The sequence below is a fragment of the Ammospiza nelsoni genome, chromosome 2, assembly GCF_027579445.1.
Source record: "Ammospiza nelsoni isolate bAmmNel1 chromosome 2, bAmmNel1.pri, whole genome shotgun sequence".
NCBI lineage: Eukaryota > Metazoa > Chordata > Aves > Passeriformes > Passerellidae > Ammospiza > Ammospiza nelsoni.
The window spans coordinates 55,570,487-55,598,003 of record NC_080634.1 but is presented as its reverse complement, the minus strand read 5'-3'; the positions used below and the strand labels follow the sequence as shown (position 1 = coordinate 55,598,003).

The following is a 27,517-nucleotide window of genomic DNA, read 5'->3' as shown; positions in this document are numbered from 1 at the left end:
AGCAGTAGAATAGCAACAATTCTTTTGTTTCAAATTTATATTAAAATTAGACAAATCTTTGTCACTCAGCATTGCTGACTGCAGATCTCATCTTTTACATTCTTTACCAGCTTTATGTTTCTGATTTTGCGTTTCTGGCAATTTTAGCACATTTTTCCTACTTATTTTTATTAATTTATATGCCTTTGGTCATTAAATTGTTCTTTTTCTTGTTAGCTCTCCAATCAAGTGCACCATCTTTCTTTTTTTTCCCCTTTTTTTCTTTTTTCCTTTTTTTTAAAAGAAATTTTCTTGAACATTGCAGAGATATAATCTCCAAAAGGACATGTTTCAGTTTCTCACTCTTTCCAGCTTTCTGAATTTTCCCCCTAAACCACCAAATGTTTATATTACCGTTTTGGCCCTTACCTTGGTTCTCTGTAACAGATGACTCTCTTGTATCCCAGCCAGCACTGCTTTGGGGGTTTCACAATTAAATCTCCTTTACCAGTGTGGGTGAGGGCAAACAGATTTCTCTGGCTTGCCTGCTTATTATTAGTGCTCCCCTTAGGAAGTTTGAGGTCAATTTAATATCAGCAAGAGAAGGCTTTTAGCATATTTTGCACAGATAGAAATCACAAACAATGTTACATCTCTCCCCCACTACACAGAGCAGAGAGGGAATTTAGTAGCCAGCCATTCTGCTTTCACACCTGGTGGTCTCTGGACAATATGTGCTACGACACGATCTTGTTTTTATGCCAACACAAGAAAAAGACATTTTCTTCCCAGCCCAACTGTGCTGGCAGTAGGGACAGAGCCAGAAACCAACACACCACCTTATGCCCACTGAAAACCACCAACACAGCCAATCTGGTGATTGTGCCCTTCATGTAAGTACCCTTAGTCTGGTTTGGGTAAAATCAAGCAGACTGGTCTCAGCTCCTGGCTGCAGTCAAGGTGGCTGCTCTGGCCTGGCTAAGCAGAGGCAGCTGCACCAGCAGTCACCACATGTGCAAGTGATTTCTGCCCAGCTGCCAGCAGCTGGAGAACACATAATCCCATTTTTACAGACCATAAACCTTTTTCCTGTTAGACCTTCCTGCCATGGCTGTCTTCAACATTACAGCCCCACGGGCTGCCTCAGCCCGGCAGCTCCCTGGGAGCTGTGTGCAGGTGGGATCATCTGCGCTCCCCGCTCGCTTATCACGCCGGCAGCTGGTGCTGGAGATCAGCAATTAAAGGTTACTCTCTCTTTGTATCCTTCAGTGTCCAACTTAATTTAGATCTCAACGTTTTGGTTGTGGGCTAAATGGGCACTCGTCTGCTCCCTTGTTCTCCCGTCCCTTCTGTTATTATTTTCTTGCTGTCCTGGGAGACCAAGTTTAATGGCAAGGATTTTATCCGCCGCTAGCCAGATGCCTGAGAGACCAGCTCCGTTGAAGTATTTTAATGAAAAATATGTTCCTGATGAAATTTGGATGGCATGTTAACAAAGACAGATCTTAGTGCTCAGCATCACAGCAGGTGTATTATGTGCAAACATAATCCACTGTGCTTCAAAGGGTTTAATAAAGTAGCCTGTCTATTTATCCTGTGCTCATCCTCCTGTTATCTGGGGTCTTTACAATTTCCACCATACAATCATAGGGGCGACTTGTGATTTCTAATCAGCATTTTTTGGCCTCTGTCCCCTTTTGGAAGTGTTGCCACAAAGGCGAAACAGGTCTGAAAGAAGGCAATGAGAGGGAGTGCACTGACCTGAGCTGCTGTCTTGGCTTTGTTTCTGACTTTACAGTTTGAGCATAATGTCAGCAAATCCATTTAGAAAAAAAATAAGGCAAAGCCTTTTTCATCAGCATAGGGAAACAAAAGATCAAAGATCACTCGTAACTCATAAAATACTGCAAGGCCATTGGATCAAAGGCACTATAATAAGTGCAAAATACTGTGATACAAGTAAAACATCTTGCCATGTCTTCCAGACTCTTTCCTGCTGCATGGATTTCTTTACTTTCTCCTCTGCATTACAACAGGGGAAAGAGACTCTTTTCCCTAATTTTTTTTTTCTACTTTTGAAGATTAAATCTTCAAAAGATTGTGCTCATAGTGGAAAAAAGCCTGGCAATAGATCCACCAATGTAAGATTTTTCAGATGTTAAATACAGGCAGCAGGTGAGACTGGAGTTTCAGTCTGGGATTTGAGCAGACATTTCAGAACAGACGTTTTGTCCACCTCACTCTTTTTGTTCTCTGAGCTTCTCCATCATCTGGAACCTACTTACAGTATTGTTTTCTTTATTACCATGTGTGATTTATTTCCTGGTTCATCCAAACCAGACCCAGTGCCACAATTCATTCACTTGTGCCAGCTGGTACCTTCCATGATCAGTGGGAAAGATGCTCCTGGCACGACTGCACACCTCTGCACTTAGCCCCTCTACAGTGGCACTGCCTGAAGCTGAATTCTTGCTGCCAGAGTCACACAGACCACGACCAGACATGGACACAGGAAGCTCCTCAGCATTCAAAGAAAGTGTTGCCCAGTCTCACCACAAGAAAAGTAACAGGTCATGTTAGCTGCAAGTGTCTGGTGAAAAAATGCAGCATCCTTCATTTATTAGACTGAATACACACATGACTGTATCCTCCAGAAAATCAAACAAAATCTTACCTACAATAAAAGACAGGCAAGTTAAAACCCCCCAATTGTACATGTTTCTATTAAAACAAACAAGGAGAATATTTAGAATTTGGGTTGTTCAAAATAAAATGTTTAAAAACAGCCCAGAAAATGTTTATGATAGACAACATTTCCCATTTTGCTGTCCAGAACACAGTCTGAGTTGCTCAGCAAGGGTTTCCCTTGCTCTCCCAAAGGCTTTGTCAGTACTCCAGCTGGCAGCATGGCTGTGAAGCATTAACCATCGTAGACCCCAGCCAGCATATGGAAAAGAGGTTTAGCAGCAGGTTGATCAGAGTCCAGCCACAGTGGTGGGAAATAACCCTAAGCAGCTGCTTGGTCTCAACACTCACTTGGCGCAGATACCCATGTATGTGGAAATTGTATTTCCTCAGTCATATAGATGATACAAGTTAACTAGGAGGGACCTTTTAATCTGTTTTTAATTCTGAACACCAAAAACTGACCCTTCCTCTTGGGCCTTTTGTCTTGCCCACACTTCCCATAAATGAATGAGGGAAAGCAGGAGAATTCATTACATGTAACACTGTCTGATGTAAATGCTCCATAAATCCTTTCCTATCTTTGTGGGTATGTAGGTATCCACCACTCTGCATTTAAATCACAGACTTCATGTCATGCAAATAAATTTAACAACAGTCTGAGATAAATTAGTATATTTTACAAAAACGGATAGAAAGGGCTTTTCTTAAAGCAGTCTCTGCACAAGGATAGATTCATCATGTAGCAACAGTCCCTGAACATTACCCATGAACACTGGACATGACAAATACCCACATATATGTGGCCCTCAGCTGCAGACGGGCACATTAAGGAGCTGGTGCTGCTCTTTGCTGTCTGATGCTCCATCTCCAATGCTGCAAGCTGACTCGCTGACTTTGGAGAGCGGCCTCCTGCCTGCCCACTGCTCTCCTCTCATCAGCCAGCCTGGCTCCGACGTGCTGGTCCGTGCCTGGACACGTTGCCCTGACCAACGCCCAGCGGGAGGGGAGGGATTTTCGTGGAGTATGCTGAGTTGGAAAATCCACAATGGTCCACAAGGATCGAGTCCAGCACCTGGCCCTACACATGGCCATCCCCAAGAGTCACACCATGTGCCCGACAGCATTGTCCGAACGCTCCTGAGCTCTGTCGGGCTGGTGCTGTCGCCACTTCCCTGGGGAGTTGTTCCAGTGCCCAACCACCCTCTGGACGAAGAACTTTTTCCTGACATCCTACCTAAACCTCCCCTGCCACAACCTCAGGCCATTCCCAGGGGTCGCATCACTGGTCACCACAGAGAAGAGATCAGTGTCTGCTCCTCTGCACCCCACCCTGAGTAAGCCGTAACTGCGATGAGCTCTCTCCTCAGTCTCCTCCAGGTTGAACAGACCGAGTGACCTCGGTCGCTGCTCGCAGGGCTGCCACACAAACCGCACGGACAGCGGGGAGCTGCGGAGCTGCCCCAGCGCCCTCACCGGGGCCGGCCCAGCCCGGGGGCGCACACGGGCCGGGCGCGCCCCTCACGGGTCTCCTCTCCCACAAGGCCGCCCCAGCCCCGCGGGCGGGCGGGCGTGTGAGGGCGGCGCGGCCGCGGCGGGGCAGGGCCGGGCTGGGCCGGGCTGGGCCGGGAGCGCCTCGCCGCCAGGGGCGCGGGCTGCCCTCGCTCGGCGCCCGCCGCCGCCGCCCCGCGCCCGCTGACAGCCGCCCGCAGCCGCCATTTAACCCTCCTGCCGCCGCTGCCGCCGGCGGGCAGTGAGCGCCCGCCCGCCCCCCGGCAGCGTCTCCTCCGCGGGAAGGACCGCGCTCTATCCCCGACCCGCCGGCCGCTGCCCTGCGGCGTGGAGGTGAGCGCGGGGCGGGAGCCGAGCCCGGGGGTGCCGGGGCGCGGGCGGGTCGCTGGGTGCCGAGGCGTGGGGCGGTGCGGAGCCCGGGCCGCCCCGGGCTCGGAGCCGGCCGGGGGTGGCTGTCGGCGCGGAGCCGGCGGGCACGGGCGGGGAGAGCCGTCGGTCGGAGCGAAGGTGCCGCGGGATCGCGCCGTGATCGCCGTGACGCGCCGTCCTGGAGGTGTTTTAAAACACCCGTGCGCCGGCAGGTCCCGGGGCTTGCCACCGCCCCGTATCCTCTGTGGTCGCCTCTGCCCCGGAGACAGCGCCCGTCCCGCCCGGAGCCCGGCGCTGCAGCGCTCTCGGAGTGCCGGGAGCATCGGCACGGGGAGCGCCTGCCCGGGTTCCTCGCCCAAGTCCGCAATAGGTAGGAATAATTTTAGTGGTTTTGAATATGTTTGGTGATTTCTACTTTATATCAGTCGCTAGACCGGTCGAAGCCGTGTGAGTGCACGGCAAACCCAGGGTAAAGCGTAGGAGAAAGCTTCGCAATTCTTTTTAATACTGATACTTCACGGTATTTTAGACCTGCTTCTCTAACAAACTTCGGATTGTATCAGCTGTGCCGTGTATGTTCTCCATACGAGGACCTTCATTATAAACTCCACCGAAAGGGGAATTCCAGTAATAGTGGACAGTATATATATATATTTATTAAAAAAAAAAACAACTTTGAAGGGGAAAGGAAAGAATGGATGGCTGCATTCCTTCCCTTATGCCATGAGCTCTCATCAAATGTATATAATTCTTTGCATTCTTTATTTATTATTGCTCGAACATCTTCCCAGATCTCCTTATGCTTAGTAAACTTGTTTTCATTGTACATTTTCCAAAGTAAATATCATCCCTGTATGCTGTTTATTGTAAGCCCTTCGGTTTCAAAGGACAGATGTTGCTGGCCAGTCTGCTCTTGAATTGCTATGTTAATATCAAAAAGAGAGCTGAGAAATCTCAGGATTTTGTGAGATCTGACCCCAAATATTAATGAAAATAGGCTCTACCAGCTAATTGGGTTTTTTTCTTGCACAAGGAGGATCTGGTGCTGTCAGTTTCAGCCTAGTGAATTTAGATGCATAATTTTAATAAAGTCATTATCTGATAACAATGTAAAATTGTTGGATGTGTAAATAAGAATGAAAGATGCCTTTGAGGATGTCAGCTCCAGCCCCCTGCTGTGGCAGACATCACATAGACACTTTCCTGGCTAAACTAAATATCTTCCAAGAACTGGCATATTTTTGGCCCTGACCACTCTGGCTGGTCAGCAGTGATTAGATTTTGATAAAATGTGATGAATAGTTGAGGTGTTCTCTCTTTACTGTCAAAGTGAAGAGATTATATGGAAGGTTCTGAAATTCCCAGCAGGTGGTAACACTTCAATAGCTGCCTAATCCCATTGCAATAAGCATATGATGGTTGAAAATAATTAATCTCTTTTCCAATATACAGATAAAATATGAAGAAATCCATTTGAGGAAATGTTGCAGATACACATTTCTTTTTGCTGTTAGTGCTGCTTGTGAAATGTAGGGAGGATTTAGGGACTTTCAGGCTTTTCTGTCTGTAGCTTATTTTGCCGTCAACCTCTCATACGTAGCCAGAACTGTGCAGATTTTGGGCTGCAAATACAACTGGAAAATGTTTAATAGTGAACAGCTAAAAAAAAAATATATATTTTTTTCTCCTTAATTTCAAAAAGTACCCAGACCATGACTGGTTGCTGGGTCCATCAGAGTGCCTGGGTAGGTGCTGCTGCCTGGGGCAGGTTGGTTCCAAGAGGATCATTCCTCAGCCTGACATCATACTGCCCCCCCCACACACCCACTCCTTCCCCAGGCCCTTGTCCCACCTTGCTCTCCTGTGTACCCTAAGTCAGGGGGCTTTCTGTGCCATGGCTGGGTCCATCTTCTCGTGCAGCTGTGGGGCTGGTGGGACAAGGAGAGAACAGGGCTGTGCTCAGAGGAGAGATGAGCAAGAGCAGCCCTGTCACTGAAGGAGGATGTGAGCTAGGGCAGGGGAGGGCTCAGATCTTGGTGGGGATTTGCAGAGGAAGGGGACTGAGGGTATTTGTGGGTAGGTGAAATATGGGATCCATCAGTGGCACTTCTCTGCATGACTGAGGCTCCAGAGCACAGAGGTTTTGAGTGCCATGGATTTGTGTTCTCATTAAACTCCATGCTTGGTCATGGAGTGTCTGATTAATTCCTGATGGCCTTTTCTTAACTACAAGGCTTATTTGCCTGTCATCTCCCTAATGAAGGGGGAGCAGGCACTGAATGCTGTGCTATTGCAGTTGGCGAAGGTGGTTACTGCCAAATCAGCAGGTGACAGCTCTCAGAAGAGGTGGCTGGTGTCTGAAATGTCATGTCTGTGCTGCAGCCTTGGATACTGCTGCAAAAATACCAGGAGTCATAAATCCAGTTGGCTTGGAGTTTTTTATTTGTTTGGTTTATTTTAGGGGTGGTTTTTTTTTTGTAAAACCAAAATGATCCAAATATATTTTATGGTTTTAACAATGTAGGGAAATAGGGACATTTTTAAAGTAGATTAATACATATGATTCTAATAGGCAGTATTATAGCCTATTCTGGTAATTATTTGCAAAAGATATTGCAAGTGCAATTTCAGATTTCATGTCTGGCTCTTACCTGGTCAGTGACACTGTGTGCCTGCAAACCACACAGCTGATGAGGATTTATTCTTGTAGTCCCCATACCAGATAGTGAGACACAGTCTCCAGTGGAGGGCTGTGCCACAGGAAAAGTAAGAGATGTGACCAAGATAGCACAGGAAATCTGCTGCAGAGCAGGGACTCAAAGTTTTCCTGTGTCATTTGCGTGGCACACAAGCCTCTTGGTCTTTGCTTCCAAAGCGCTTTATGGCTTCTGCCCTCCTCATCTGTCATTTCAAATTCCCTTTGGAGAGGAAGTCTTCCACTTCCAATCAGCCCATTACACTGTCTCTTGGAAGAAGAAAGCATCTTTTTATGTTGCTGTGTTTCTGCTGCATTTTGCACAATAGAGCCTCAGTTCATGCTTGTCCACGAGAGCAATAAATTAAAAAAGCCAATTATTTGAAGTCTGATAGCCTTCTCCGTTCCATCATTTTTCATCTCATTAAGTTAATAAACTTGAGGTAGAAGATCTGAATAGAGTAGAAACCATTTAAATGTACTGTCTGCTTCAAAAACCAATTTTATAGGAGTGTGAAAAGAGGAAAAATATTTGAGCAGGGGGCAAATATATGAAGGATTTGGAAGAAGACCTAAAAATGAGGAGAAATCTAGAAAGATATTGGCTTAGAGAAGATAACGAGGTAAGGGAAAAATTCTGAACTGAACTTAGAGGTCAGTGTAAGGCCTTTCCAAAACTGAGATGAGGCAAAAGGAAGAAAAGTGAAGGAGGGGAGAGAGCAAACCTGTGCAGAAAGAGAGGAGTACGGCAGCACTACTACACCAGAAATGGGCCAGCATTGCTTTTAGAGGTGCTATTGGAATTGAGCTAGCAAAGGTGCAAAAGCTCAGGGAGGCTTCGTGGAGCACTTTAACTGGAGCTTTGTTCCAAGGTAGGGCTGTACTGCAGCTGTAGCCTGAAGTAGCTGTGTGTGTGTGAGGTGGGAGGGCTCCTGCTGCAATCCAGCGCTGCAGAGGCGTGCAGAGGCTGAAGTAGCCCTGGGCTAGGCTTCCAGAGGTGCCTGATCTCACTAATTGGAAGTTAGTTTTGGTACAGTTTCAAACACTCCCGTTCTAGCCTGGGTGTTACCCATGCTGCACACCACAATCTTTCCCAAGAGAGCCAAGATAACACAGGAGGAAGGGTGAGAGGGAAGGAGGTTTTGGTGTGACAAATGATTGGTGTTACCGAAACACCCAGGGGCTCTGGCACTGGGCTCCATCTCCGGCTTGGTTAGAAAGAGTCTCTGTCCTGAAAAGTCTTTACTATAAATACAGAGTGTGAAAGATGGGGTGGAAAGGAGGGGAGCAGATTAATGCTGCAGTTTGCTGACATTATGTCTGGCAGTGGCAGGAATAGGAACAGAAGTCAGGTCTGGTCCCTGTGCCTCCTGCTGGCATGCTGTCTCATGAACCATGCTGCTTTTTGCTTGGTTGGGCTGATGTGCAAATTAAGATGTAAGGCAGCTACCTCAAGAGTGCTCTCCTGCACAGGCTTTTTCCTTTTTTTTTTTTTTCCTGAGCATTTATTCTCCTTTCCATAGCTTAATTTCCTCTGTGCAGTGTGTCGCTCATTAGACTGAGATTAGGATTATTTGAATTTCATCTGTCAATGTGTGACTTTCTGAAAGAAGTATTTGTAAAAGCCATTTGAAGAATCTGCAGCTAGGAAAGCTAGGAATGGAAAGGACCAGTTAAAGTCATCCAGCACAATCATGGTGGTGGCCCACAAAGCAATTTTCCCTCACTTTATTTCAGGGCAGTTTACAGCAATGCCACATATCTTCGAGTTTTCTTTGAGCAGTTAACTCAAAGACATCTATCACAATTATTTTTTTTAAACAAAGCCTGCTTTTTCTTCTTTGGACTACTTTGATTCCTTGTTCCGACTAACTGATTAGTGATCAGTAAGGACACCGGCAAGGAACGATGTTCGTGCTGTGATGCTGCGCCTGCCGCCGGCAGCGGGCGGAGCTCGGAGCGGCTGTCCCTGGGGCAGGCTGGCTCCGCGCCGCGCTCCGTCAGCAGCCGCCCCTCTCCTGAGGCACAAGGTTTGTCTTCCTGTAATTTACAGCGTATCAAGTGAAATTGAGGGTGGTGGCGGTATCACTGTCCCTATCTAATGTTTTCTGGAGCCCTGTCAAGTTCCTGGGCCAGATGATGATTATTACTTTCAGATATGTGCAGCTATTATTGTAATGGGCTTTTACTGAGCAAGGCTGTGCTGCTAGTCTTCTTAGAAATTATTCTCTCCAGCCACTTGGCGCAGAGAGCAGTTCAAAAAGCTTTCAAGTAACACGTCTGCTGCATCTTAGCTCAAGAAGCCGAGCAGTGTAATTGCTGAAATACCTTATTTGTGAAACATACATGATATTTGGTTCCTATGTTTTACCATTATCCTCCACAGTTTTGCTCATTCCTAACTTCTCTCTGCTCCAGTGCCAAATTTCTCTCATAAATTAAGTTGTAAACCTATTCAAGACCTTTCTTGCAGGTTTGTGTGAAGGTGAGCACAGTGACACTGACCTACAGGTGCTCAGTGAAATGCAGGAGAGCAACTCTTATATTTTGAAATGGCCTCTAAGTAGAATTTCTCTTTTTAGAATCCCTCCTACTTACATTTCTGAAGGAAACTGTTTGGTTTTGCTGCTATCATTGTGCTTCCAACCTCTTTTATCTAATTGTTATGAGACTCGTAAGGACTAGTTTAAACCACATGGACATAAAACTGGGAAGCTTGCCAAAAGAAGTCTATTTCTATTGGCTTAGCAGAGGCTCAAGTGATTGTAAACTTAAAACATTATGGAGGAAAAAGTGGAAGTTGGCACCTTTTTCATCTGATCAGTTGGAGTGACATAAAAGGCAGATATAGATCTCTTATAAATCTAGTAAGATCACTGAGTGTATTACTAGACCTGAATTACAGAGGGAGTTCAATGACCAAAAAGTTGGTTGGATGACCAATCAGTTTGTTGCTGAGCTGCTTTCATACTTGAAAGTAGCTGACAAACAATATGAATTGTGCACCAGCAATAAATCTCCAATATCAGTATGTCCTGAGCTCAGAGTTATATTTTGTAAAAAATACTCATTATTTTGCTATTGTGAGCCTTGGTCATAATATAAGATATCCATAGCAGCAGTTCCTGCAGTGCAAAGATAAAGTTGTTGTTATCTGTCTTTGTTGTTCTGGCTCAGGAGCTGTATTTCAGGATAGAAAATTATTGTACAGTGAATTGTAGCTGTTCTTATTCCGATGCATTGATACAGTGTTAGTAGTTGTTAAGTAAATGAGAGAAATATTAATTAATAGTCAATTAATATTTTTTTACTTATTAATGATATGTCTTTCTTCTCATAATTTATGAAGCAAAGTTGACACAGCTGTAATTTTTTAACTTTTAGGTGTTCTTGGAAAACGTACTGGCACTTTGGAGCTGAAAAAGGACATGAGGAGTAAAAGGACCCAGGATCTCACTGGTCAGAATGAAACATATGTTGAAAGATTTTTCAAATCTATTGTTAGTAGTGCTCTGTGACTACGGTGAGTATTAGAGCTGTCAAGGGAAAGCTGTGATGTGCTTTCACAAGGTGGTTTTGAATGGTGGTGTTTCCAGGTGATCTGTGGAAACGAAATGCTGTGGAAGCCACCACTGATGGGCACAGAGTTTAGTGTAGATCTTATGCAATAGTTAAATGCAACTTGCATAAACTGTCCCTTTAGATCAGTGTCAGGATTCTTTCCTGGTATAAATTTGCTCAGGGAAATGAATAAGACAAATTAACAAATTTCCATGAGCATCAAGGGATGGGCTGTGCTAGAAGCAGTAACTGGAACTCTGCTCTCTTGTAAGACTTATATTTAATAATATTTAATGAACATCATGGAAAATAGGTCTGGTTTAGGTATCCATAGTGGGATGGGTGGAAATATGTACAGAACTACCTGTTTCTCTCCATTACTGGGAAAGGAACCTGCGTGGTTGGATCATATGTAAGCATCTACAGTATAGCCAAGCTCCTGTGGCTCAGTGAGCCCCCATCTGAGCCCCCCATCTGCCAGCCAGAGACCTTTTGAGTACAACAGAGGTGTTCTTTACTCTGATTGTATAAGAAGTCAAAGGATGAGGTTCATACTCATTCAATCTTAGTCACATAAAATTAAACAGGAAGTCAGAGACAGTCAGTCTTGTTTGATTAGTCCATGCATAAATCCATACATATTGAAAGCAGCTCTTACCCATCTGCAACTGAGATGTGTAGAATGAAAAATCCTCCTTCTCACCATCAGCTGCCAAGAAGGGAAGTTAGACATCCTAAGTTCAAGTCAGAAACCTGCAAGATGTTTATGAGCTGAGGGGCATCATATCTATGGTGTCTTATCCTTTCCAAGAATGTACTAAGTAGGAAGTAGGTTTGCAAATTACTTTCTTATTGCAGAATGAATTAGAAATTCTGAAAATGGGACTCTTAATTCCTAAGCAATTAATATGTTTTAGCAAATTTCATTCCTAGTTTAAAAGTCAGCATTGTTTTGACAGCTGCAGTACATTGTCAAACCACCCTGAAGGATTAAGCTGTGCACTGCAGAAATAAGTACAGCGTGGAAAACATGGGAAAAGAAGTGGTTAATCCCCACTTATGGAATGAGCTGTAGCAGGTAGTTCTTGTGACAAACAGCTGAAGATGTCTTATGAAAGAGGGAAATGGACAAAAACATATGCAGTGTGCTGTCCTTGTGTAAGTGAGAAAAATTATAGTAATTAATGACTGGTATGCTACTCATTTCTCTGTGCATACTCCATCTATGCTGCAGAGCAAAGGATCCCTAAAAGATGTAAAGAACCTAGAATTGCTGTCTTTTAGATGAACTTGGTTCTAGTAGAAGTAAAAACTCTTGTCTATGGCTTTTAGTACAATTCCTTTTTTTAATAAGACAGCTAACCAGCCCGGGTAGAAACACTGCACTGAGTGTGTAACACAGTAAGGTAAGTAATAAATTCACTGGAGCCAAGATGTGAGATGGATGATTACAATATCCACTGGTTCTTGGTGAGCCAGTCCTCTAGACATTCACAACTGATTGACTCAGAGGTAAAAGCTATTATTCATGAACTTTATAGAGTGTGGCACAGCAAGTAATTATGAGGTACAGTTAATGAGCTAAATCTCTGCTGCAAACTTTAGGTGCATCAACTTTCACCTTATTTTCAGTTAAAGGGCAGCCCATAATTCAGAAAATTGCTTCCAAACAGTTCTGCATATACATATTTTTGAATATTACTGTGTACATCGATTTTAGATAACTATTTCATTTATATAGTTCTCTTTTCAGGCAAGACTATTTTTAAGTGATCCAGTATGCTCTGGAAAACTACTGAAGTGCTATAAAAAGCTCTAACATCCAACTAAACTGTATTCTCATTTCTTATCAGTTTACTGATGTTTTTGTTCTACTTAGCTCTGTGTAACCGAAGGCTGACAAGCCAACAGTGCAACCCAAGCTGGCTTAAAAACACTTAAAAGTAAATAACTATCTGAATAGCACCCTCAAGTAATTCTTCTTGCTCTTCAGTGAAATCAAGGACTTTTCTTTTAATCTTTTAAAGTGTGAATTTTTACAAAGACTCCTCTGGCAGGTTGTTGGTACCACAGCCAGACTTCTTTCAATGGGATACCATTGTAATGACAATGAAAATGATACAAGTGCATTGAAGGATGCCCGTGACTGGCTGTCCAAACTATTGGGATGAAGTTTTGGCATGTAGCAGTCATGGACACGTAGTAGGCTGGAGGGCAGCTGAAGGAGCTTGCAGTGGAAGCTGTCTCCTGACTGGTGTCTTTTGGAGCATTGTGAAAAACTGCTATGTGGGCTGTCCAAAAGTGCAAATTTCTTATTTACCAAACTGAAGGAAAGGATGCTGTGAGCTTGGGTGCACCAGCCAGAGCTCTGCAGTGCTGTAACTGCATCCTCCAGCAGTGCTCACTTTCCTCACTTCCTGAGTGATCTGCACTTAGGGTTGATGGACTGCTCCACAGCAGTCCCCTGCCCTCCTGTCCTTCCTCCCTACATACAGAGTGCTGTTACTCCTCGTCTCAGCCATTCCAAATGACAAACAGTGCAAGGAGGTCAAGACAGCTGTACAAGAGAGTAAGGACAATAAAGCAATAGGTAGAAACATCAGTGCTTTTTATTACTATCTCTTGAATGTTTTTGTTGTAAGTTTAAAGCTTAAAATTGAAACTTTTCATGCTGGGTTTTTGCCATGGTCTGATTTCCTTTTCCTTTAATGTTTCAGCTACATTGAATCTAGCTGATTCCCATGTAGAGAAATGCATCATTTTGCCCACTATCGAAGAAAAAATATCCCAGCAACTCACAGCCATTTCACTGAGAAACTCTAACACATCTGTGGGAACTTCATTTTTGTTAGAGTTTTCACAGTGGCCTGGGACATGCTTTCTGCTGTCCTTATAAAGATCTAGGTCTGGTCCAGATCTAAATCCTTGCAGATGTAAAAGAGATGAGATTCTCTGAAGGGTCAAGTGTGCTCCAACTCCCCCTGGCTCCTCTTGCCAGCCTCATACAGCACTGTGCATGCTCCTGCCCAGGGCAAGAACTCCCCAACATTATTGGACACAAGAGTTGATTTTCCTGTGCTCCCTTATGGAATGAGCAAGGAATGTGGGAATGTGCTGGAGTTAATCACAGGCCCAAGGAGCAGCAGAAGATAAAAGAGCTATAAGGTAAAGAGATGAGTGCAGGAGTTTGAAGAACTGTGGTAACAATAATGGAGTTAGGCTAGTACCCAAGAGATACTGAAAGTGGATGGTGGTAGAAACAGGACTGTAAAATATGGGCAGGCACACGTGACAGAGCCAAAACATGAAGAGCAAGGACAATATGTTGCTGGTCAGTTCAGAGACACTTTTTACATGTCTGTCTCTTACTCTCTGGGTGTCCAAGTTGAGATCAGGTTTGCTGCAGTGCCATGTGCTCCCCACAGCTGCGATGAACGGGATCCTGCTTTGGATGTCTGAAGGACCATTTTACTTAAAATCAGGTCCTGGCTTTCACAGGGCACCACAATTAGTTGATACTTGACAGTTTTTACCTTCATGCCTGTGCCTTGGTTCCTAACACACTAAACAAGAATAGTGACCTCCTCTCATTTTTCAGGGATTTTAGAAGGATAAATTCATTAATATTTCTAATGCACTAATGCACTACAATAAGGGCACAATAGAAGGGTCCATGGGGGAAATGAATAATTCTGTGTTATCCGGATGGATTTTGGATGGTGTGCAGTCAATAATACATAGGACCACCAACAGAAGACTGAGAACAAAAGAACCCTCTGATAATGAGCACTGTCCATCTGCCAAATGAAGCAGTGTCTTGTGGAAATGCAAATGAAAGGCTGGAGTTATAGTACAAATACATGTAAGAGTATATGTACGATTTGTATGTGTAAGGCTGTGCGTGCCACCTTTACTCAGACTTTATGTATGTATGTATGTGGTTGGAGCTGTTATTTAAAGGACATGTTATAGCTGGTGGCAAGTAATAGGCTCTTTTTTTCTGGTGCACACTGCACCCCGCCCAGATGTAAATGTCTATACCCAGTCAGATGAATTTCTTCCTGAAAATCTTTCCTGCTGAGAAGAAAGTGAATCCAAGGTGACTAACTCAAATTGAAGCTTAGAGTAGTAGGCGTCTAATATTATGTGAGATGAGTCCTGCTACTCCTGACTGCTAAGTGCTTGCCTTGGCAGTTGCAGTGTTTTCCCAGCAAAGCTTTCTTTGAGGTAATCTTAAGACATGTGTAACAGATTTAACAAGTCAAAGTATTGTTAGTTGATACTACTTATGAAAGGATTGCTTTAACTGAAGTTTTACACTTCCATGGCACCTTCCATCTAAGACTCAGAAGCCTTTCCCCAGACAATTAATTTAATAAAGATGTCTCACAGCACATACTTTATCTGGAATAGATATATGCAGTTTCCATTTTTTCAGATAACCTTTCTGTGTCTGAAATCCTTAAGGTTCAGGCAATGCAGAGAAGGTAGCTGAGCTAAGAACGGAAATGTGATTTTCCAATTTATTGCTTTAGATATCATCACTAGTTACAGCATGTCTCAGGATAATTTGGCGACTTGCACAAACATGGTCATGCAAGAAGTGAATTTGAAAAGACTGCACCATTTATAATGGAATGATGTCATTTAGACATGTTGCACCACATCTGAGACAGGAAAAGTGCTGCAGTCACCATCACTGTTATTTTCAGCTCTTTCACTCAAGTGTCTGCAATGCAAATGAGCAAAATGAAAGATTCATAAGACAGAGCAAGAGAAAAGGCTTCAAAAAGCATCATGCAGACTTTCTATTCTATTTAACTTGGGGGACATTTTTCATCTGTCTGTATAAGAAACCACTGTCTTTTTTTGCTAAATTATGGCTGAAGCTGAAAAACAGCTGGCCTCTGTGGAGTTTCAAAATCTGTAAGTCAAAGAAGTTGAAAAGTTTGAGAATCTGTTCTGATAAATTAAGGTTTCTGTTAATCTTTTGGGTGGTTTGTGGTCCGCTTTATAATACTGGTTTTTGCCTTCCTGAATGTGTTACTGCAGTGGATTTTGAGCTGCTCCAAATCACATCCCTGCACAGAACAGAGCTGTTGAGCTCCAGCTGCTATTGCTAGGACCTTTTCTTTTTTTGTCATTTGGTTCACTTGAAAAAGACTGAGAACCGCTTTTAATATCCATTTTTAAAATATTTATTTTCTTCCATAGGAACAATTACTTGTCTGTTTCTTAATACTGTTGTGGAACTTTTCCTTTCAGTTCTCGGCGAAGTGGAGTATCTCCTGTTGGAGCACCCGGATCATGTAGCTTTCAGCAATGACACAGTGTCTGTGGAATATCAGTACTACAGTGGTGGTAATGTGACAGCAGAGCATGTGTCCATCCTTTTATTGGATGCCAGCACCAGTGAGATAATTGCAAGAAAACAGCTTCCTGCAAATCAGTCCCAGGGGACGGTGGTGTTTGAGTGCTTCCATTTCAAGAGTGCTGGTGATTTCTTGTTCAGAATGGTCTCCCCCAGTGACAACAGCAGTGCTGCTCAGTGGAGCAGAAACAGCATGCCCACCCTCCACGTGGAGTGGCCTGTATTTCACATTGATTTGAACAGGAGTTCAGAGGTGCTTGGGAGCTCCCTTCAGGTTGGACTTTTTACAAATGAGCAGTTATGTGCCATGAACAGGACTGTGATTTCACTGGATGTGATATTCACCAGCACCCTTTATGAATTCAGAAGAGTATGCTCTGATGAGACTCTGGGCATTAGAACTAGCAAAGAAATCCCCCTGTCTAGGTCCCAGTGGGTAGAGTTTGACTGCCCACCTGTCAGTCAAGAAATATACATCACTGTGTTACTGAAATCATTAGAAACACATTCCATCATTGCCTCCATAGGACCTGTAGATCTCCTCCACAAATTTGGATACAGACTAGTTGTGGCAGCAGAAGACCCATGCAAAACTTTGGTTCAGGTCTTTGTAATCTCTCCACCATGTGCGTCTATCAGTGGAAAAATTGTTGTTTATAAAGAGGCTCTCAAGCATCCAAGTCAAAGAACAACTTGGCTGTATGAAAACATCCTTCAGCCTGGAGACAACAGGACAGAATTTAACTGCACTTTGTTTGATGTGGGGAAGAACAAATACTGCTTTGACCTCCTCAACTTCTCAAATCGAAGCTATTTTCCAGCAAGAGTTAAGGAGTGTATACTGATCCAAAGGAATATGGGTTTGTACTGATTTTTTTTCTCTTTTAGCCAAAAATCAGCTCTCTTTCCAGTCAACATGGATAATGATTTTGGGTCTCCTGCATCAGACAAAATAGTTGTAATGTCATACTTAGGTGGGAACAGGATAGACTGTAGAGGACACAAGGACATTTGACAACAAGTGCCACTGTGGTAGCTTAAGGCTGCACTAAGTTAATGCTAGGTACCAACTAGAACCACTTAGGGCATTCTGAATGATGTACCTATCTCGTTGGGCTGGAAATGAAACTTTTCCTTCTCAGTGAGGTAAGAAGCTACTGTGGTAGATGTGGCCCACTGGAGACTCTAAAGGTAGGATTAGTCTCACCTGCATTTAAGTGTGTAAAAGCCAGGGGCCCAACATTAAGTAGTTGTGTAGCTTTTTAGTTGAGAAGCATCTTGCAAGGGTGATTCATGAGTGTTGAACATACAGGGGCTGAATCCTCACATGGGTGTCCTTCTTTACCCATTTGGTGTAGAAGTTTAGTGCTCTTCCTGTTAGATGCACAAACTCTGGTGAGATGAGTCAGGATCTGGGTACAGTGAAGAGCACAGCTGTGCCACTTGGACAGCTGGCAAGTTTTCTAAAGAAGTGTTTGCTGCTTAGAACTGACCGGGGTACATTTTCTGACCCATGAGGCCTTCTGGCAGATCATGGGCCATGTTCATATAGCCAAACCTTTCCTTATAGGAAAGATTAGAATAGTACAGTCTGCCAACTGGGAACAGCTGGTGGTCCATATAATCCTTTGGACCGTGATCAGGCATGCTCAGAGAGTGTTGGTTGGCAGAAGCCAAAACAGTATGTTTTACAGCCATAGTGTTAGAAGTGGCAGTCCATGGTTTGACAGTCTGCAAAGCACAGTAGCATGGCAGAGGAAGCAGATGAGCCAAATACCCTTCTCATCACTCATCTGTGGAAGGCAGCCACAGAGAGGGATGGGCTGTATGTGCACAAGGGAATTGGGATTGGGTTGGGTTGCATTGCCTACACCCTGGAAGGTAAATATTCTCATTTGAAGCAGCTTGTGTCTACAGGTAATGAAGTAGTCTTTTCCAACTGCACACTTCAAAGAGTTTGGATTGAAAGGTTTAAGATGTGCATTATTTTCCTCACGTCCCCACCTTGGTTGCCCTGAAAAGAAAGTGGAGGATCTCTAGCCGAAAAATGGCCACTGAGCTTCATGGACAGGTATCTGAGAGGGATCATGAGAAGACCAGGAGTGTAGGACATGCTCCAGAGCACACACTCTCAGACACAGCCTACATTAATGAGATTCCTAGCATCTTATTTTGTGCTATTTCACAAATTCTAAAACTGTTAGCTATTTAATTAACTCTCTGTACTAAAAATGACCTCTGTTTTCAACACATGCCAAATCCAGTGCATAGTTCTCTTCATCTTAACTTCCCATCTACATTTTCTTTTGGCACTCACTGTCTTCCTTTGGCATAAGAAAGTCTATCTAAAAATAAAAGCATATTTATTTTCTTAATAGAGGTAATTCACAAGTAAAAAGGAAGACAGAATTCTAGTTTTTCATCTGTACCTGGGTGGTATGTTACACTGATATGATTTAGATAATTACCCTGACAGATAAATCACTAGCATACGGTACAGATATGATACTGTGCCCAATATTTAAATGGTTTAATTGATGAGATCTCCATTAAGCAATGGTGCCCTGCAGTCTGCTCTGTTTCCCTGGGTTCCTCAGCAACCCCGTCCTTACAACCACATTGGAAAGAATCAGGCTATGCCTCTTGAAAAGCAGAGTTAGGTCAATAGCTGCCAAGTGAAGAGTATCTCATCTACAAAGCCGATGAAAGCAAAGCCACACCATGTAGTTGTAAATAAAATGTCAACCTGAAATTAATTAGGCTGCAGCACATCTGACTTTGTGCCTGTATCTGTGAGACTTCAAAGCCTGCAGGCAGAATTTGAAAGGAGCAGGGTGTTCTGGGAGGGGCACATCAGCCTGAAGCCATGACAGACAGAGCAAACCTGCACTGCCTGTGATGGCCATCAACCTCCTGGCTCCTTTGGAAGGGGCTTCCCTGAGCCCCCTCCCCTTGCTGCAGGGCACTGAGAGGTGCCCTGCTTACAAAAGACCCCCAATAGCTGTTTGTGTAAAACACGCGACTGCTGCAGAACAGGTGCCTCTCCTCAAGTCTCCTAATTTCTGCTTTGGACTTGCTGAAGTTTAAGGCCAGGAGAGGTGATAAATCTCAAGTCTGGGCTCCTGTGCAATGTGGGCCATCATTTTTCATTCAGTTACCCTGGTGTTGAGCCCCACAGCTAGTCTTTGCATCTGACTGCCACTTACCCTGCAGGGAGTTATCCAGTCTTCTGCTGAAGACACCACAAAACAGACTTATCTGGTAATTTCCCTCAATGCTATGCTCTAATTTATTTATTCTTTTGAAAAGGGAAACTTTGTGTGTTTTCATAACTAAAGTTAATCTAGCTTCATCCTCTGGTGACTGAATTTTACTCTGCTGCCTTCTAATAGCAGAGTAAAATTTCTGTTTCCTATCCTACTGTCTTTGCCTCACAAAGACATTTGCACATCCAGGTCATCTCACTTCTACCAGATTTTCTCAGTGTTCTTTTTAACAAACTGAAAAGATGAAGTCTTTAATTGGAAGGCATTTTCTTCAGGATTTGATTAATCTATTGGTTCTGTTTTGCTCCCTTTCTGTTATTTTAAACACTCATGATTATTTGACAGCCGGGGTACCAGATTTGTGTGCTGCATTCAGACATCGTTCTCACTGATGCTCCTTGATCAGTAGCACTCTCCCTATCCCTACCTCTGCTTTCATTCCACTGATTGCATTTGCAATTTTCCCTAAAAAACTTTACTTTTGCCCTGTAAACTCCTCTTGAGCTGTTTCAGTATGGAGTCTGCCATCCTGCTGTTGCAATTTTCATTCCTTCTTCCTACAGTTCCTTCTTGCTTTGCTGATTTAGGATCTATTTTCCTTTAATTATCCTAACTTAGCAAGTACCCTATGTTGCTCCATACAATTGCACTGTCTGCTTGTGTCATTACAGGAGGGACATATTTTCTCAGTAATGGTTTATATTTATTTTCATGTCAACTAGGGAAGCACTGAGCCTTATACTGATCTCTCTGGAATCTCTTCAAATGCATTCTCACTCAATGATGGTTTTCTGTTGACAGTTGCATATCCAATCTGTCACTCAGCCAGTTCTTACTTCATTTAGCATATGCTCTATTGTTGTGAAGCAGAGATATTGTTTTGTAAATGATCAAAGTTCCTAAATCATTCAAATGATCTTCATCCAAACCACAGATGATGAGATAAAATATGATTTTACCACATGTCTTTTCCATAAATCAGACATGAGTTATATTCCTGGTGCTTTGTCAGTCCCGCTCTTTATTCCTCATTCAGGCCAAGTTTAGTACAGCCTTTTGGAACAGGAATCTGACTTGTGTATGGATTAGGAAGCAGAAAGCTGCCAGTGGCCCTGAGTGGGCCAGGTCAGCAGCTCTTCGAGCCCAGGCAATCAGCTTCAGAATAAGCGTCACAAAAAACTTATGCTATCCAAGACTGTGACTATATCTATTAAAGGTGGGGAATACATCCATTAATTGTGAGACAGCACTTGTGCAGTTTTCTGTAGACCCTAACTGGAGAATCTGTCAAAGTCAGTGAAAAATTTAACAGTGAGATGTGAGTTCATTCATCTCGATGGGCTCTTCACTGTTTCACAGAGGAACACGCAGCTCATTTTTTCCCCAGTGTTTGACTGGATTATTGGGATGTCTGAGATAGGAAACTCTGTTAGATCATCCTATCCAGCAGCAGATGCATTGCAGGCTCATGCTTTTCCATGCTTAATCCTGTGCTTTGCTCACCTGAGATTTAAATGCTCCCAGCAGTGAGACTTCTGCTCTCCTTAGAAGGTTGTCCATGTTCTAGTCTGTATCCTGCTTGAAACATTCAGAACAAGCCTGATAATATTAATCAGTAATGCTAAAGCATAGAAAAAGGTGTTTTTTCATATTTCTGGTGTTAATTAACTTTCTTTTCCGGTTCCTAGTTACACTCTGGAGACTAATTTCAACTTTGGTGTGACTTACACTGAAGTCTCTTGCAGTTGCCTACAGCACAAATGAATTTTGTTCATCCGACTTTTGCTTTTGGGATGATGGCAGGGCATAAGAAATGCAGCTGTTGCCTGAAAAGGGAAAGAGGAATGTGGAGGAAGACCTTCTGAAGAGGAAAGTGGTCAGTAAGGGAGGAGAGGAGCAAATGGAGCATCTAGAGGTCAGGCAGGGGTGTAAATTTCTGTCAAATTTTTGCTTCCCGAATAAGAATGTGTAAGTCAGACCTGCTCGTTGGTAGGAAATTCTGAGAACCAATTAGCTCTGTTGCCTGAATCTGTACCTGAGTTGGGTGTTGATTTAGAAACAGGCATATGCAGGGGATTTGGGTATGCTAGGGCTGGTTTCTACCCTATCCACTTTTTCTGTGTCAATAAATGCTTCATCTCCACACATTTGGAATAAATCAAGTTTTACAGACTCACTTACAGACTCAGCTTCTGGAAAAAAATTATTTTTAGGCTGTGCCTCCCCATTTCTTAACAATGCCTGTTTGTGGGGAAAAGACTCTAATTTTCCCAGGATTTCTTTCTTTAAAGGGATCCTTTTCCTTTCGTTGTCCAAATTAGTAACTGTTGGAACATGCCACCATTTCAGTGCACCCAAGCTTCATTTCCATGGAAGGGTGATAGGCTGTTTTCAGGACCTAAAAACTGGTCTCAGCTTCCAAAAATATCCTGCAATCCCCTAGGCTAGCACAGATACTTTCATGAACCTGTCAGTAATTAGTGATTTTGTCCCACACCACTGGCCTGGTTGAAGTGTTTAAGACTCTTGGTGTGTGTCAGGCTGGAAGGATGATGATGATACTGAGTGTCCCTCGCTGACTGTGCTGATGGACAGTGCTGCATGTGCAAAATCTTGTGAACATGGAAATCTGAGGGGAGAAATTTATGCAGAGCAATAATTAACACAGTTAATTGCATTTATCTTTCATGTTGGCAGATCTGCCAACTGTCAGCTATTTCAAAATAACTCATCAGTTAGATGTCTTCACATTGATAATTGATTCCTCAATTGTGTGTGAAGAAACCTCACGCTTATTAGAGCTAGTTTACAGTGCATACCTTCTGGTTTTTCCCCTGGCATTTTCAATCTGTTTGTCTTAAATGGAGGTTAATAATTTCATTTCCTTGGGGGAGAATAACTGTGCTTCATTTTCTTTTACATTCTGGTAATTGCAGGGGATTGCAGAGCAAGATGCAGGAGTTTAAATCTCCCATCTTTCATGGGAACTGGAACATTTCTTGCTCTCCTGCTGTTTGAAGCACATTTCTTAGCCCCAAAGCTATGGATGCCAAGTGTTTTTGCTAAGGAACTCTATACCTTTAGCCAAAGTCCAAGTCAGTGAAAAGTGTCCTGGAGCAATGGGCACGTCAGGTTTGACGTCAGTGTTGGGAAATTACTCATCCTAAATGTTCTTGTATGTTGAAACCCACAGGCATCAATGTGGAGCCTGTTGAGCACCCTCCACTATCACCAGTGTTAGCACTGGAGGCAACCAGAACCTTTCTGAGCTTGGCTCTGCATCTGACTTTAATTAACAGAAGTTTAGATGAGCAGGAAATGTGGAGAGAGGGAAACAGGTTAGCTCATGCGCTGGAAATTATGACAGGAACTCACCAAGCTGCTCACACAAAGAGTCTGTAGGTCTACAAGGAGGTAGGTCCTTCAGCTAGCCTCTCTACCAGTGGTGGGGGACACTGCTGGAGTCCTTCATGATCCTCATATGAAGAAAACTGTTGGGAGATCCTATGATATATATGATACCATGAAGTCTTCTTGAGAAGGTATCAATGAGCCCTTTATTAACTATTGATTATGAACATTTTTTCTTCCTGCCCTCAGTAGTACCTTGGCTCGCTAACTGATGTGTTTTTGCAAACTTTACATGGTTTGTTGTTGTCCTGCAGTGCAGGTGAGGACCTGCACCAGGAGGGCAGCTCCACTGCTCCTCTTAGGCTGATCACATTAATGCTGACATGGTCACAAAACTGTGTAGGACAGGGCCCAAAGCAGTTACAATTTAATGCTTATTGAAACACAGCTGTATTTATTCTTGTTAGAGACATTTAAAAATAATAACACACTAGGAACATTACAGCAAACAATAAAATATAAAATTATAAAGCCATTTTCAGTCATGCAACATTCTCTAGTACTTGGACATCATAACTTGGTTAAGGGCTCGGGGCATGCTAGCAGCAGTAATAAAATTAAAAATCACAGCTTGTGTTGGCAGTAGCAACACCATAAATTATCCAAAAGAGCAGAGTTTAACTTGGTTTACTTTAAAAAAATTATTTGGCTGTTTTTCTACTTTATCTGTGGGCAGTGAAATGAAGTTAAGAAGTCTATTGTTTTTCTTTCTGTCAAAGTCAGCTGACCCATAGGAGCATCTCCAGGGGTTTTATCTTTTAAGATTGCACCTGAGCTCATGCATTCGTTTGGAATTTAAAGTGGTGGCCCTGCCTCAGTGTCACCGCTGTCACACAGGGACAGGAATGGTCCCATCTTTACTTCTCTGGGTTCTCACTGTAAAGTTTGAATGTGGAGATCGCTGGATGAGGATGTTGTCTAAGAAAAAGAGGGATTTTATTACACATTAAAAAATTATAATATAGTGTTAGAACCTGCATCTGCCTCCAGTTAAAATAAATAAATGCAAAATTCCATCCATGCAAAATTCCATCCATGAGTTAACTGCCTAATCATAAGCAATAAAACAATAGAGACCTGTAAGTTGCCAGATGAATGATTCAATAATACACTTATGTGCTGGAAATAAAATAAAAGAGTGAACCAATGTTGTCATTTCATTAGGCCTTGTAGGCTTATCATCCTGTCATAGTCATGTAAATCAGCAGTAACTGTACTTCAATCAAATTATCCTGCTGTAAATGCACTGTTTGTCAGGCAAGAATTGGATGAATATATAAATTACCAGCCCACTTCAAAGATCTGTGGATTCATTTCCTTTTGCTGTTGTTCCAGGCAGAACCTGCCTGCCACTTGACTGACCACTGTGTTGCAGGCTGACACTGGGGTGAAAAAAGGAAAACAACAAGTGAAGCTTTGGCCCATCCCTGGATGCCGCTTGCTATTTTGGTCTTGCTGTTTGCATTGTTTGGTTATTTATTGCTGTTTTTCTCAAAAAGAAGACAAAGGACTGTGTCATTAAAGGTAAGGAGGCAGACACGTTCCTCATTGCTGTGAGCTTGTGTGTTTGTAGAAACGTGGAGCCGGTGGCAGCCCTGGAGCCCGTGCAGCGTCTCCTGTGGGGACGGAATCCGCGAGCGCTTCCGAGAGTGCCTCAGCTCCTCGCCGGCAAAACCAGGTTGCGCTGGATCGCCGAGGGAGACTTCCCTGTGCTCGCTGGAGGAGTGTGTGTGTACGTAGCTCTGCTGTCCCCTTCCCCCAGTGCTGTGACCCCCCTGGCAATAGCAAAGTGTGAAATGGAAACATCCCATCTCCCTTTCAGTCATACTGGTTTGGGGGGCTGTCACATTCCTGTGGCTGATGGAGTAGGGCAGGAGCCTCTGCACATCTGATTGGGGGACACTGGAGATAGGGCTCCAAGGCATAATATTTCTGAATGCCATGGGTGCAGTTTATAATCTCCAGGATGATCAGAGAGTGGAGAAGTCCTGAAAGAGAGATCTTGGGGCTATCAGAACACATTCAGTAAAAGCCAAAGGCTCCAGTGGAAACTTATTAGAAAGCTAAAAAAGGTTGCTGGTTCCAGCTGGGACCTGTGGTATGAAGTTTCCATTCTGTGAGTTTTTTGAGGTGGTAGTGCCAGGTCTTCCCCTGCTCCAGCCTGCCATTTCTGCTGGCCTGTGACAGGGCAGGCTGGCTGTTATTGATAGGTAAGGCTTTATAAAGCTTTTATAAACCCTTACCTATCGGCAGCAACTGGCCACTGCTGCTGGGTGGAAAGTGGGCTCAGAAACAAGAGACCTGAGCCTTCTATGAGGTGGATTACAGCAGTCATGTGGCCTCCAGTGAGGCTGGATCAGGCTGTGCCAGCACCATAGTTGGATGCTGACAGCCACTGCTGAGGGGCATGAGAAGTGCCCTCTTTTAGCAGGGTACTGGTGCTTAGTCTGTGCAAAACTTTTGCTTCTTGCAAACTCCCTGCTGAAAAGGAGTGTGCTGATGCCAAGAGAACAGAAAGCTGATCTACAAGCTGCAGTGCCTTTGTGTCCCACAGGTGCCACAGGGGATGGGGATGGGGAAGGAAAGATACCTGGGAACTGTGCAGGCTGCTAGGACCTCAGACTATAACTTAACAGATATTTTAAGCTATTACAAAGTGACCAGCAGGTCTTACTCCTTGCTTTGGCTGCTTGCAGGCACTTCTTTCTGCTTGCAAAAGTGCTGTGTGTAGACCTGGAATAGAAACAGCTAAAAAAATGGACAGTTTGGGGATGTGGAGAGTTGTTTTGCCTGTGGCCACTGTGGTGTTTATGCCACTGAAAAGGAAAGGACAGCAGGGGGAGAGAAAAGGAAAGGACAGCAGGAGCAGAAAGAGGGGAGGACTGTTTTTAGTGGAAGTATTGGCTTGAACCAGCTTCACGTGTTGGGGATGAAGGCCTCAGAAGTATACAGGCACTGAAATGTGTTGTGGAACACTGCAGGAAATGGGTTGTATTTAACAAAAGTTTGGGTGAACGAAAAATACTAAAAATTATATTAAATTAAAATTAAAAAATATTCCATCAAACCAGGTATTACATGTTGTCAGCGGTCATGAAGCACTGGGAATGTTTTAACAGGTCTAACGTTTTTAATGACTTGAAAACGCTGGCCACATGGGTTTGCTTATTTAGTAAAGCTCTGAGTGAAAGCAGAAAGGAACAATTTAGGTGCTTTGGGTCCCCAGTTTAAACCAGCCCTGCTCTAGTTGTCTTCGCTATGCCAGGCTCTCTGAGGCTGCTGTGGGCAGCAATGCCACCACCAAAACACAGTGGGGTTGTTAGTGTTTTTCCAAAGCTGCTGTTGAGCTGTGCTATCCCTTGCCTTCTGTCTTTCTTCTGGAGGGGTATGTCTGTAAGTGTATAATTTGATTTGTCTCCTTACCAGCCAGTTTCATTCCGCACCTCTGGAGCTCAGAACTCAGAGGGCAGTCCTGGTGCAGGGAACTCACTGAAGGGGGTTCCCTGCATGCAGAGCATGTGCTGGAAACACAATTTATGTGTGGACCTTGCTTTGTCTGCATGGAGGTGACAGCCTCTGGTGCTTCTCAGAGGGGTCACTCCTCCCGTGCAGGCATGCAGCTGTAAAAGGTGTATGATGGTTTCCAACCATCCTGTGCACACACTGTGCACACAGCTGTGGCAGTGTGGTTGGACTCAGCAGGTCTGGACAATCCCCAGGTTCCAGTGAGGTGTCTAGGTTAATAAGAAGGTTAATGCATAGAGAGCACAGAGGAAAAGGAGGCTGTGTCTGCACCCACTGCAGTGGGATCATCTGGAGGAAATACCTCGCTTCTGTCTTGTACATGCTTTCTAATCCTCCTGCTCCCACGTGGGGCAGCTTCCTTTACAGAATCACATGCATGGTCATCCCACTGAATCTCAGCTTGCTCAAGAAGGGGTTTGACACTCTGACTTTACAGTATTCATCCACTGCCTAATCTCAAGCTGGGAGTGTCACCGTCACCCTTCCCATTCCAGCTGTCTGCAGCTTTCAGGAGCAGACAGGTTCTGTTTCCAGCATAACTCTGCAGACATTAGTCCAGCAGATGGAGCAAATGGCTGAATGAGCAAGGCCTGTGCATGGTGCAGGGGCCAATGAGGTGCAGGGAGAAGTGAACCATACGGACCCAATCCTTTTTGGAACCTCTCAGTTCCTTGCTGTTAGCTATGTATCCCAAACAATGCAGCACAGCATGCATTACAAATAGAGAATGGAATATTTGGAAAATATCCATAAGCAAAAACAACTGAGAGAAGGATGAGAAATGAATGAATTGCTCTGCTGCAGGGGTGCTGAATAGAGCAAATGCTGGCCCTGCCTGCTCCGCTTGTTCACTCCCCTCTCAGGTATCCAGAGCAGCAGTGCTCTGGGCTCTGGCACAGGGGCATTGGACTGAATGCAGATTTTAGAGATCCTCCCATAAGATTCAGCAGGCAGTGGTCTTGTTTTTTAAGTTGGTTTCAAGCTCTCAGAGTGACACAAAGATCAAAGTTAATCCAATGGCAGGATTTTTTAGAGGACTTGGGATTGTTAGGTAGCCCTGAAATAGGGAAGTGGATCTCCTTCCCAGCCCAGCACCCTGCACTTCTGTTCCGTAGCAGCCTGAGACCTTCTAGCCTGTGTTCA

General features: G+C 43.9%; 1 protein-coding gene across 4 annotated transcripts in view; it reads left to right on the top strand.

Annotated features, from left to right (window-relative positions):
- Window positions 1–4,317: 4,317 nt before the first annotated feature.
- The window catches only part of THSD1 (thrombospondin type 1 domain containing 1), a 30,091-nt gene continuing 6,891 nt past the window's right edge, over window positions 4,318–27,517 (top strand). Inside the window, exons 1-5 of one of the 4 annotated variants that reach the window (XM_059491260.1) lie at window positions 4,407–4,509; window positions 4,758–4,915; window positions 10,625–10,763; window positions 16,067–17,032; window positions 24,423–24,581. In XM_059491260.1, the coding sequence (XP_059347243.1) occupies window positions 10,706–10,763; window positions 16,067–17,032; window positions 24,423–24,581 (1,183 nt within the window). In that variant the 5' untranslated portion in view covers window positions 4,407–4,509; window positions 4,758–4,915; window positions 10,625–10,705. Of the gene's footprint in view, window positions 4,510–4,721; window positions 4,916–10,624; window positions 10,764–16,066; window positions 17,033–24,422; window positions 24,582–27,517 lie in introns of those variants that run through there. The other 3 variants (XM_059491243.1, XM_059491252.1, XM_059491269.1) reach the window with 3 other exon arrangements.